This window comes from Chiloscyllium plagiosum, chromosome 23 (genome assembly GCF_004010195.1).
Source record: "Chiloscyllium plagiosum isolate BGI_BamShark_2017 chromosome 23, ASM401019v2, whole genome shotgun sequence".
Classification (NCBI taxonomy): domain Eukaryota; kingdom Metazoa; phylum Chordata; class Chondrichthyes; order Orectolobiformes; family Hemiscylliidae; genus Chiloscyllium; species Chiloscyllium plagiosum.
Window position 1 is genome coordinate 44,824,540 of NC_057732.1, and position 13,126 is coordinate 44,837,665.

Here is a 13,126-nt window from a genome sequence, read left to right on the forward strand (position 1 = left end):
AGCCAGACTACTGTGACCACTAGGACTTATAACAGCACACAATCCAACAGCCACTCTCAGACAACAACTCACCAAAATGAAGGACCCGATACCCAGCATGAGCAAAACTAACGTAGTGTACAAAATCCCATGCAAGGACTGCACAAAACACTATATAGGACAAACAGGAAGACAGCTAACGATTCGCATCCACAAACATCGACCAGCCATGAAACGACACGACCAGCTATCCCTAGTAGCCACACACACGCAGGCGACAAGCAACATGAATTTGACTGGGACAACACTACCATTATAGGGCAAGCGAAACAAAGAACAGCCAGGGAATTCCTAGAAGCTTGGTACTCATCCACAAACTCCATCAACAAACACATAGACCTGGACCCAATATACCGGCCACTACAGCGGACGGCTGAAACTGACAACCGGAAGCAGCAGGGACAGGCCACTATAAATGCCGGAGGAAACTCCACAGAAGCGCTTCACAGGAGGTTCCCAAACACTGAGGATGTCACCTAGACAGGGGACGAAACGTTTGCAACACAAACTTCCAGCTCGGCGAACAGAACCACAGCATATATAGATATAACTTGTACAGTTTGGAGTTTAAAATAGTGAACTTTCAAAAAGGTTATCCTTCCAGAACAGTGACCTAATCTAGCATGTATAACAGGGATCCCTGAGAATATATCGGATAATCGTTTGTACTGCACTGCTTTATAACAGGAAATGTAAAAATTTAGGGCCATTAGTTTGTTTTTTGTTCATGATTATCAATGTATGATTTTTGCTTTGGAAAATTTGGAGATTAAACATTTTTGAGCAGTTCAGAGGAGATTTGACTAGGGTCAGAACAAAATATGATTCTTCTTCTGGAAAATAAGTGTAGAACAGTTCAGACAAAGCACAGATTACTCCTTAGAAAGATTAGTTTATACAATTTCCATGACAACAGCCCAGGACTGTTTGGTTACAATCTGCAGATTATGCAAAGCTGAGCAAGTCTGAGCTCTCAATTTTGAATTTCAATGTGTTTTACAATCTTTCAAACGGTCTTCTATAGCTACATAACATGGTTGTTTTTGTTTCTTTTATGTAATAAACTGCTGCTCGGTTGTTAAAGAAACTCTGCAGCTTTGTGTGACTATATTACCTAAAAATTTTTTAAAATACTATGGTTTTAGGGTGAGAGGGGAAAGATGTAAAAGAGACCTAAAGGACAACTTTTTCACACTGAGGGTGGTACATGTATGGAATGAGCTGCCAGAGGAAGTGGTGGAGGCTGATATGACTGCAACATTTAAAAGGCATTTGGATGGGTATATGAGTAGGAAGGGTTTGTTGGGAGGTGGGCAGTGTGCTGGCAGATGGGAGTAGGTTGGATTGGGATATCTGGTCAGCATGGACGAGTTGGAACAAAGGGTCTATTCCTGTGCTATACATCCCTAGGACTCTAAGCCGGATTTCATTCTTGGATCAGTCTTCTCCAGTAGTAACATCAGCAAGGATCACAATACTGAGCAACAAACATTTAAATCTAATGCACCCTTTGTAGGCTGATTAATCTGGTCATTCAAATGGGAACAATACAGGTATGTCAATCTTTGACAAACTTTGGGTACTTTTCTACATGAGGACTTGTTGACATTGATGAGGTAGATAGGGAATAGGTAAAGATAAAGGTGGAAGAGAACTAATATGACAACTCCAGGAAATCTGTGCTTAACCATGTAGAACCATCATGGAAAGTTGTATTTAAAAACATTACAATAGCAATGAGGTGGGTTTCTTTAAAATTCACTCATGGGATGAGGGCATCGCCAGCTAGACCAGCATTTATTGTCCTTCCCTAATTACCAAGAGGGCATTAAGAGTCATATGTAGACAAGACTGGGTAAAGATGGCAATTTCCTTTCATAAAGGACATTAGTGAATCCGATGAGAGTTTTCTAACAATCCAAAATGGTTCCATAGTTATTAGGAGACTCCTAATGCCAGAGTTCTAAAAATTGAATTCAAATTTCACCATCTGCAATGGCAGGATTCGGACTCAGGTCCCCAAGGCATTACTTGGGTCTTTGGATTAACAATCCAATAATAAAAGCACTGGGCCATCATCTTCCTCGTTCCTTACATTCCTTAACTTTACGGAGTCCAAGTTATTATTCAGTTTCTTAATGACAAAAGGAAACCTCTTGCACAAAACTTCAAATTTTGAAAGCACTTTATTTTAACAAAACATGGTGTCAAATGTAATATTGCAATTTTTGAAATACAGAAATAATCTTTATTTTGACACTGATTAAATATATACAAATAAATACAAAAATATAGTAAACTTCAGTTCTATTGAATTGACAAAATTAATGTGGTCTGAACAGGATGTAAAAATTACACCTTGATGCATTAAAAAAATGAAAATTGATCAAGTATGGCACCAATATATCATTTTGATAATTCTGTTACAAGTTCAAACAACCGGTAATGCATTCCTATTTTGGTGTTTGCAAGTATTTCTATCATTCAAAAAAAAACCGAAACAGGTTTCTGTGTTGTTTTCCATTCAGTTTGTCTGTTGATTTGAGTTACATACTTGAAGTGGGAGGAGTGAATGGGAGGAAATTGAACTCATGGAGTTCATCTGTTAGCTGAATAAAATTGTGTCTGATACACAGAGTCCCAAAGAAAAAGAATCAATCATAAATCACTTTAAAAACTGTGAACACTGCCCCAAATCAGCGTGTATTTTGCAAAATTAAGTACAGCAAAAACTTCAGCTGTTTCCTAGTGTTATTGGATAAGAGGTAGATTACTATCCATTAGGTTTAGATGAATTTTCTCAAATGAGGTTCCATTTTGCAAAATGTCAGTGAACCAGGATATTAAACACTGATAAATTGGAAGTTACCTGTATTGTTTCGGCAAATTCTACCTGAATCCCCAACTACAAGTCAGTTTCAGTTCTTTCATGACTCCTTGTATGTACTAAGTGCAAAAACCTGGACTTGTTGAGCTTTCTATTCCTGATGGGTTGACAGCCGATCCTACTAAAATACTGTTTAACTAAGAAAGGGGTTCTGTGACTGTCTGCGAGAACTTCCTACTATCATTGGTGAATTAGTCGAGACAGTTTGAGCATCAGAAGGCACTGCATGATTGCTCCCCCATCCTCGCTGCCCTCATGGGCAATGAATAATGTTAATAAGTTTGGAGTGGAAGGAAATTAGTCAACAGCGAGGGATAAGAAGCCTCCTCGCCTGGTCACTGAAGAGATTTGTTGTCAGTCAGAGTATCCGATTAGATTTCCCAAATTTCATTGCAAGTGTTAAGCCAATTGTTTGCCAAAAATCAGAGACTCAGCAAATCAATTCATTCATGGCAGCATGCATGGAAAAATGTAATTCACAGGAAAACTACTGAGAATACAACAGGTAGAAAACATACAGGGACACTCTGTTGATCTCTCTTCCAAATGCAAAACTCGGACTTTGATCCTCCTGTGTATAGGTTCTTTAGTCAGGCCCTGGTGAGCTGAATGGAAGTTCATTGCCCTGTCTTGTTGGAAGCCAAATGCAGAATGAGGAGATTTGGAAGGCTTCTCTTCCTTGCCCCATTTCCCTCCTCCTCCTCCTCCTCTCCCCCCACCCCCTCCCCCCGCCACACCACCCTCCATCCCTCCACCATGCCTGACTGCACATACAATGTTAGGATCATAATCAGAACAAGGTGGATGGCATTTGCAAATTCTGGGTGACTTTATTTTTCCCATAAGATGGCTCCAAGTGAATCTCTGAGTAGTGACCTCCTTCCACCACAAGAGCTAGAAGGAAAGCAACAAAGACACGGTGTTATCGCTGTTCTATCGTACATAAAATGTCACTTTATGCTTGCAGAAAATGATCAAGAAAATATCAGCATTTTGAACAAACAGTTTTCAACACCCACAGATACTTCCAGTTGGATTATGAGAACTTGCCCATCTTATAACCCTCTTATGGGCTATCTGAACCTACCAAAGAAAATAGAACTCTTTCTAGCACTCAACAGATCCTAATTCTTTCTGCAGGCTGTCACACAGTGATAGGTCAAATGATTTTTTCTGTATGGGAATGTTCCATCTTCAAACCTTTGAAGAGATCAGGGTTTTGTAGATGATTCAATCTGGAAAAATGCCTTTTAATGTGCCTTGGCATTTCATACATATTGTTTTTATTTGAAGTTTATAATCGATTTAGCAAGTGTTTATATCCAGAACCTTTTTCAAATCAATCATTAAACAATTCAAAACTGTCATTAATAGAGAAAATAAGTTCATAGAAATACTCAATATAGAAATACATGTCCCTTTAATAAGGCATAGACAGGTCAGCTGCAGAGTTGATCAAGAGTAGGTGGTGCTTGTTGGATTTTTGTATTTATGAGTAGAGCTATAGAATTCTTATAGTGTCCCCACCTCTGAGCCAGGGTATTTGGGTTTACGTCCCACCTGTTCCAGTGGTGTGCAATAAATCTCAGCAAGTTGATCAGAAACTATCTTAAGAGCAGATTTCTAATTAGGTGATTTAATGGTAGGTTTACAAAACAGAAATCGTGGAGTTCTCCTCTAAGCTTTCACAGGAAAGTGTGACCCAGGAGCTGGAGTGCATTATTTCCAACTCCATTTTGATTTAGCTCCTCCCTCTTGCCATACCCTTCCTTAACTTACATCATTGTAACACTGATGGGCAGTGTTTGTTATTTGATCATTATTTAGATTCATAGAAGTGTACAGCAGGGAAACTGGCCCATGCCACCCTGTTTTCACAATTAAATTAGTTTGCCTGCACTTGGTCCACATCACTCCAGACCTATCCCATCCAGGGAACTGTCTAAATGTTTCTTCAATGACCAAAATTGTACTTGCTTCCACCACTACCTCTGGCAGCCCGTTCCAGACACTCACCACCCTCTGAAGAATTGCCCTTCCAGACCCTTTTGTACCCCCCCTCCCCCTTCACGTTAAACTTATGCCTTCTAGTTTTGGATTCCCCTACCTTTGGCTATTCACCTTATCCATGTCCCTCATGATCTTATAAAATTCTATAGGTTACCCCTCAGCCTCTGATGCTCCAGGTAAAACATCCTCTGTTTATTCAGTCTCTCCCCGTAGCTCAAACCCTCCAACCCTGACAACATCCTTGTAAATCTTTTCTGAACCCTTTCAAGTTTCACAATATCCTTCCTATAGCACGGAGACCAGAACTGAACAATATATTCCAAAGGTGGCCTAACCAAAGCTGTACAGCCACAACATGACCTCCCAACTCCTATATCTAAACTAAACTCCATCTGCCATTCCTCAGCCCATTGGCCCATTGATCAAGATACCAGTCCCATGATATTCTGATTACTTGGTTAAAGGTATATTTAGCAGTCCTCCACCCTTGACTATAAGGACATTTGGGTTCCAGTATGTTTACTTCCATCTTTAGGTCTCTATATGATTATACTTTATGTTTATTCAGCATATCCCACTTCCCTTCTTCCTTGTGCCTTGATAGATACTTGCTTGGGTCATACTGTTCTGTGAATAATTCCTCCCCATGGGCAGGTTCATGTATGGTTGATGAATTGTGCAATGCTCACTTACGACATTCAAAAAGGTTAAGATAGAACTGGCCGATGTTCACATGTAGATTACACAGGCCTTGTAACCATTAGAGAATCAGGACTGGATTATTTGATGATTCATGCTGGCACCAGGCGGCATTGGATAAATCTTCACAAATAACTTTTATAGTTAGATTACAGCTTTTCACAAAACAGGAGATGGGGCATAATTTCTCTCAGAGGGTAGGAAAACGGTGGAATTCTTTAAAACATAAGGACTAGGTGCAGAAGCAGGCCATTCAGCCCCTCGAGCCTGCTCCATCATTCAGTACGATCATGGATGATCCCATCTTGCCTCAGCTCCACTTCCCTGCTCACTCGCCACAACCCTTCGGTCCTTTACTAATGGAAAATCTGCCTTTCTTAAATTCATTTGGTGTCTCATGTCCACCACACTCTTAATCAAGTATGAGAGGCTGGGCACGTCGTCCACATAGAGTCAGAGATGTACAGCACGGAATCTGACCCTTCGGTCCAACTCGTCCATGCTGACTAGATATTCCAACCCAATCTAGTCCCACCTGCCAGCACCCGGCCCATATCCCTCCAAACTCTTCCTATCCTTCCAGGTGCCTTTTAAATGTTGCAATTCTACCAGCCTCCACCACTTCTTCCAGCAGTTCATTCCATACACGCATCACCCTCTACGTGAAAAGGTTGCTCCGTAGGTCTCTTTTATATCTTTCCCCTCTCACCCTAAACCTATGCCCTCTAGTTCTGGACTCCCCCACCCCAGGGATGATACTTTGTCGATTTACACTACCCATGTCCCTCATGATTTCATAAACCTCTATAAGGTCACCCCTCAGCCTCAGATGGTCCAGGGAAAACAGCCCCAGCCTGTTCAACCTCTCCCTATAGTTCAAATCCTCCAATTCTGGCAACATCCTTGTAAATCTTTTCTGAACCCTTTCAAGTTTCATAACATCCTTCCCATAGGAAGGAGACCAGAATTGAATGCAATATTCGAAAAGTGGCCTAACCAATGTCCTATACTGCCTCAACATGATCTCCCAACTCCTGTACTCAATACTCTGACCAATAAAGGAAAGCATACCAAATGCCTTCTTCACTATCCTATCTATCTGCAACTCTACTTTCAAGGAACTATGAACCTACACTCCAAGGTCTCTTTGTTCAGCAACACTTCCTAGGACCTTACCATTAAGTGTATAAGTCCTGCTAAGATTTGCTTTCCCAAAAAACATGATCGACTAAAGACTCCCCAAGCAGGTATTGTACAGGTCGGTATGCTGTAACGCGCATTTTGTTAACGCGAATTTGCTGTAACGCAATTGACAAATGGGGGACACTTTCTAAAACATGAACTTTTAAAACATGTGCTGGCTGTAACGTGATTACATCGCCAACACGGTTTCTAAAGCGCGATTTTTCTACAACACGGGGTTGCTCAAGAACACAACCATCGCATTATAGAAGTATTCCCAGCTTCAAACCTGCTGGTGAGCACCGGGCAGACAGCGGAGGTGCTTCCGGGATATTTTCAAAGCCTCAGTGGCAAAGTCTGACATTCCCACAGTCACCTGGGAATAACTGGCCCAAGACCAACCAAAGTGGAGGAGAAATATCTGGGAAGGCGACGAGCACCTCAAGACACCATCGGGAAAAATAAATGACAGCCAGGCCAAAACAACATAAGGAGCAAGCCTCCATATTAACATCCCACCCACCCCTTCCCATGACCATCTTCTGCCCCAAGTGTAACAGAGCCTGCGGTAGCCCCATCGATCTGTACGACCACCTCCAGACTCACCCTGAGAGTGGAAGAGAGTCAGCGGGACCGCCAATGATGATGCCTCTGGGGAAATGCATTCCACAGATTCATGACATTTTGAGAGAATTAATTTCTCCTCATCTCAGTTTTAAATCTGCCACCCCTTAGCCAAATACTATGACCTCTCATTCTAGACTGCCCTGCAGGGGGTAACATCTGCTTTACACCTATTTTGTCAATCCTCTTTAACAAAGGAATGTTGAGGTTAGGTCATTAAAGGCTGAGATAGACAGATTTTTAATCAATAAGGGAATCAAGGATTATGGGGAAAAGGAAAGAAAGTGGAATTAATCTGGTGATATGGCAGTGAATGTTTAAAATATATTTTAAACATTTTTTTGTTAAAAAAAGCTGAGTTCTTTTGCAGTGGGTGTTGCTTGTGAACAGGGTTAGAAAAAAATAGAGCAGAGTTTTTTGTGTTTTAAATAAACAAAAACAAGAAAGAATAGTGTGCTTAGAAAAAAAAGCATTCTTAAAAGTTGGAACCGCAAGGGCGAGATTGCATTATTTCCATCTGTAACATTAATTTGATTTAGTTCCCTCTTTTGGTTTCACATCTTTGTTTTTTTTGTTATAGTTAGTTATTTGATTAATTTGGTGATAGGATGATTAGCTGCTGGGTTACAAAATCAAAATAAAAGAACAGAGTTCTGAAGGATGGAGTGCATTCTCTCACCCTTCAACAGTATCTTGACTTAGTTCCCTCACTGGTTTCCTCCTCATTGTGTTTTTGATTGTTACTGTCATACTATGTCTGGCAGGCAAGAGTTCACTGTTGTTAATTGTTAATTGGATACTTTGAATTTGTGGTGTGTTTAGTTATAAAACGAGTGGAAATTCTCGGAGGCTACAGTGGATTATCTAGAGTCATATAGCACAGAAACAGACCCTCCAGTCCAACCAATCCACACCGACCATGATCCCAAAGTAACCTTGTTCCACCTACCTGCACCTGTCTCATATCCCTCCAAACATTTCTTATTCATCTACTTACCCAAATGTCTTTTCAACTGTAACTGTACCTATATCCACCACTTCCTCTTATTCACCACTCTCCCTCCTACTCTGATTTACATCCCTCCCTTGTTTCCCCGAGGTTTTTGAGTTTGGTTCAATCTGATGGTGGGCTCTGAAAGTAAAAAAAAAACTGGGGTTTTTCCCTGTGTGTTGGGTTGGCAAAGATGAAGAGAGCAGAGTTCTGGGTGAGGTCTCGGTTTCTGGACAGGAAAAGGAGGCAACTGCTATTTGTGTTAAACTGTAAATTTACAATAGAAATTCTGTAAATTTTTGGAAGTCAATTTGCTGCCTAATTCAACATATGGCTCTCGGTGTATTACACACTCAACACTTAGAAAGTGGAAGCACTCTGTAAAATCTGACAATGTTAGAAGGCAAGGAAATAACCAAATTCCTATTTGTGAGATAGAACATGGCAGGCAGCCCAAGCATGTTGCCAGATTCCCCCAGACATCAGGTTTCTCACGTCAGCCATGAGGTCCGTGAAATTCAAACACCCCAGCTTGCCTCTCCTGAGAGAAGGTAAAAATAAATAAAAGGTGTAATAGTTCAGGAAGCCTGACTGGAAAAGAACACTGTTTACTGCTGAACTCTAAAATAGAGCCACTACTCTGCTTAAATTTTTCCTTATATACATATTCGGAAGTGCTATCACACACAGCTGAATGATTATTTTCCCATCACCAAATCACTATTACCTTTTTCTTTGATTTTAATGATTAACCACCACCACTGCCAGTAAATCACACGTGTAACCAATTAGATAGTTACAAGCAAAGCCCATTAAGGACAATGGAAACCACCAAAAGTGAGAGAGGGGTCGGGAGAGTTTGATCTGCCTTTTTTCCCTCTCTTTTGTTTATATCTAGAAATGCTCTTACGCACAATTTAATTCCATTTCTCCCCACAAGTCACCGTGACTTTTTTAAAAACCACTAAATAACCATCAGTAAAATGCCCGTGTCACCAATTAGATACTGACTCGCAAAGCCCATTAAGAGCAATGCAAACCGTCAAAAGTAAAGGCGTGGTTGGGAAAGTTGGATCTGCTTTATTGTATTTTCTACTCAACTTGTTCAGAAATGTTATTACACACCTCTGGAGCAGATGGGACTTGCAACCAAACCTCCTGGCTCAGAGGTAGGGACATTGCCACTCTGCCATAAGGGTCTGGGTCTACTTTTCTTTTTTTTTTAAAAAGCCTCTTTTCTACATCAACCTGTTTGGAGATGTTATTACACACCTCTAGAACAGGTGGGCCTCCTGGCTCAAAGGGATACTACCTACTTTTTGACTCTCTCACACTTTTTGAATAAGAGTGTCACATTAGCTGTTTTCCATTCTTCTGACTTCTCCACAATCCAACATTTTATTTTAAAACTGCAACAAATGCATTCACTACCTCTGTAGCTACCTGGGATGCAAACCATCAGGATTAAGGGACTTTTCTCCGAAGCCTCATTAGTTTTGTCTGATACTACATTTCTAGTGATGATGGTAGTGAATTCCTCTCTCACATTCTTTACTATGAATGCAATCTTCGAAATATCTTCCACATAAAGACTGATGCAAAATATCAGTCAACTCTTCTGTCATTTCATTGTTTTAAGGGGCCTATGTTCATTCTGACCTCTCTTTCATTTTATGTATTCAAAGAAGCTCTTACTGTTAGTTTTTATATCTCCTGTTAATTGATTTGCCCTGGTAATTGATTTTTTCTTTATTATCATCTTTAGTCCTTCTTTGCTGGATTCTGAATTTATCTCAGTTTTCAGGGTTTTTACTGACTATGGCCTCTTTCAACTTATTAACTCCTTAACTTCTTGGTTAGCCTTGGTTGGTTGGTTGACTGATCCCTCACTTAGAATCTTTCCTCCTTATTGGGATGTATTTTTGCTGAGTCAAGAATTATCTCTCTTTAGTTGTTTGCCACTGCCTGCTTCCTGTCGTTCCTGCTAATCCATCCGCCCAGTTCACTTTCATTAATGCTATACTCATTTCATTGTAATTCTCTGGCTTTAGGTTAAGCTCAGTTGTTTCGGATCCAAGTTTCTCAATCTCAAACTGAATATTAAACTCCATATTATGAGCATTACTCCCTAAGGGATCTTTTACTCAGGAGGTCATTTATTAAACCTGCCTCATTACCAGTTCCAAGATGGCCTGTTCCCTGGTTGGCTCCATGAAACATTGCTACTATTTCTCATGCACACTATGAATCTGTTATCATAGCTACCCTTTCCAATTTGATTAACCCAATTACAAGAAGATTAAAGTCACCCATAATTATTGTACTATTGTTTTTACATGCTCCTGTTATTTGTTGATTATAGCCTTTCCCACAGAGTTGCTACTGTTTTGGGGTCCATACATTACTCGTACCAATGTCTTCTTTCCCTTACTACATTTTTTAAACCTTTGCCCAAATGGACACTCTGCATCATCCAAACCAAAGTCATCTCTCACAGCTGTTGTCATTTCATCTCTTATTAACAATGCTACACCACACCCCACCTTTTCCATCCCTTCTCTCTCTCCAAAAAAGGTCAAACATCCCTGAATGTGAAGTTCCCAGTTTTGATCTATGAGAACTATGAGATCGTATCCATTTACTCCAATTTGCGCCATTAGTTTGTCTATCTAATTCCAATGCTTCGACCATTAAGACGCAAAGTCTTTATGTTTGTTTTATCATCAAAGTTCCCTCCACTTTTACGATTTCCTTGGTACAATATGACATTCATACATTCTATCCCTTCCATTTCCTTTCTGGTAACAATTAACCCATCACTAACCAGCAATCCCACATTCTCCTTTAACTTGGATTATATAATCTTCCATGGAAGTAAATCCATCCCCCCAGCCCGAGTTACGCAGTTCACCAGCATGATTTCGATGGAGCCTGTCTCATTGGAACAGCTCCCTCCTCCCTGAGTACGAGTGCCAATGTCTCATGAATTCAAATCTGTTTCTCCCACACCAGTTTTGAGACACTTGTTTACCTCTTTCAATCTGGTTGACACTGCGCTAATTTGCACATGGCTCAGGCATTAATCCAGAGATTATTACCGTCTTGGTTTTGCTTTTTAGTATGTCGCTATTTGCACATATTCTCTCAGCAGAACCTTCTTCCTCCTTTTACCAATAGAGATGGACCTTGACAACTGGATCTTTCCCCTCTCTCTCACAAAGTTCCTCTGCAGCCAGATAAGATCTTGAACCTGGGCACCAGGCAGATATCACAACCTTCAGGACTCACAATCCTCACTACAGAACAGTGTCAGCTCCAGTGATTATACTATCCTCAATTACAACTACATTGCTCATTTCTCCCTGCTCTTGAATGGCTCCCTGTATCACAGTGCTATGGTTAGTTTGTTCATCCTCCCTACAGCCCACACCCTCATCCACACAGGCAGCAAGAATCTCAAACCTAATAGACAAGCTCAAGGGTTGAGGCTCCTTCAGCATTCCCTCCTGGATTCCTCTACCTACCTTGCACTTAGTCACAACCTCCTGCCCATGACTACTGACCAAATTCGAGGTAGTTTATTGAAGGGGTGTGACTGCCTCCTGAAACACAGCATCCAGGGAACTCTTCCCTTCCTTTATGTGTTGCAGTGTTCAAAACTTAGACTCCAGCTGATCAGTCCTGAGCTAAAGTTCCTCAAGCAGCCAACACTTGTTAGAGATGTGGTCACTACGAGCTCCCAAAGGGGTCTACCAGCTCCCACATCATTACAACACATCACCTGGCCTGGCATCTCTATTTACTTAGTTCTAATTTGATTTTTAAAGAAAATGTCCTTCTAGTCTTACTGTTTGTAATCATAAATATTTCTCCTATTTATCCTTAATTTGAAAGTAATCCATAACCGATCGTCAAATTAGTACCCTTAACGTTTTGCTGTGATGTCATTCTTCGTTTTGCACTGGGTCACTGATCCTTCAATTTATGTAAAACCAACTTACAAACTAAAAAGCCAAACAAAGAGTTCCTCGTCCCTACCTTCCAACGTGGCCTCCAAGTTCCCTGAACTGGGGGAGGGGGAAGGGCTCAGTCTCTTTGAGGCTGGTAACTCCTTCCAGCTTACTGGTCGCATGCTTTCAACAGACCCTGTCTTAAACTGAGCCAAGGTGAGCTGAGATGACTCACATCAGTTAAGCTTCAATTGTAAGGCTCTATTCAGGCTTCAGGTGATCGACTGCTCAGTCAGCCACCTTATTAATCTTCTAACTGGACTATTGAAATCATAAAATTTTAAAATGGAGGAAGAAAAAAAAAGATCAGTTCTATTCCTATGCTGCCTCCAACATCCCCAAACTACATACTTACTTGGGCTATGTCTCACTCTTTCCTGACCATGCGAAACTTACTGATACTGTGACTCCTGACATTATGACTGATCTCTCCTTCTCTCCCCTCCAGTTCTGTCACTTGAACTTGCTTAAAAATCTGTAATGTTTTCCATTTCTGGAGCACAGTAACAGACCTGAAACATGAACTCAGTTTCTCCCACTATAGTTGCTGCCTCCCCTGACCAGTATTTCCAGGAGGGTCAGGTTAATCATTGTGAATTTCCAGCATTCCTGCCTTCAGTAACTGTCTTTCAAAAAAAAAAGAATATTGATTTCCAGTGCCAGTTAACTCATAACAAAAGCAAA

General features: G+C 40.8%; 1 protein-coding gene across 10 annotated transcripts in view; it reads right to left on the bottom strand.

Annotated features, from left to right (window-relative positions):
- Positions 1-2,226: 2,226 nt before the first annotated feature.
- Positions 2,227-13,126, bottom strand: part of LOC122561838 (protein TASOR 2-like) — a 98,934-nt gene continuing 88,034 nt past the window's right edge. For all 10 annotated transcript variants that reach the window (XM_043714066.1, XM_043714067.1, XM_043714070.1 and 7 more), the window contains one exon: positions 2,227-3,820. In XM_043714066.1, the coding sequence (XP_043570001.1) occupies positions 3,717-3,820 (104 nt within the window). In that variant the 3' untranslated portion in view covers positions 2,227-3,716. The remainder of the gene's footprint in view (positions 3,821-13,126) is intronic.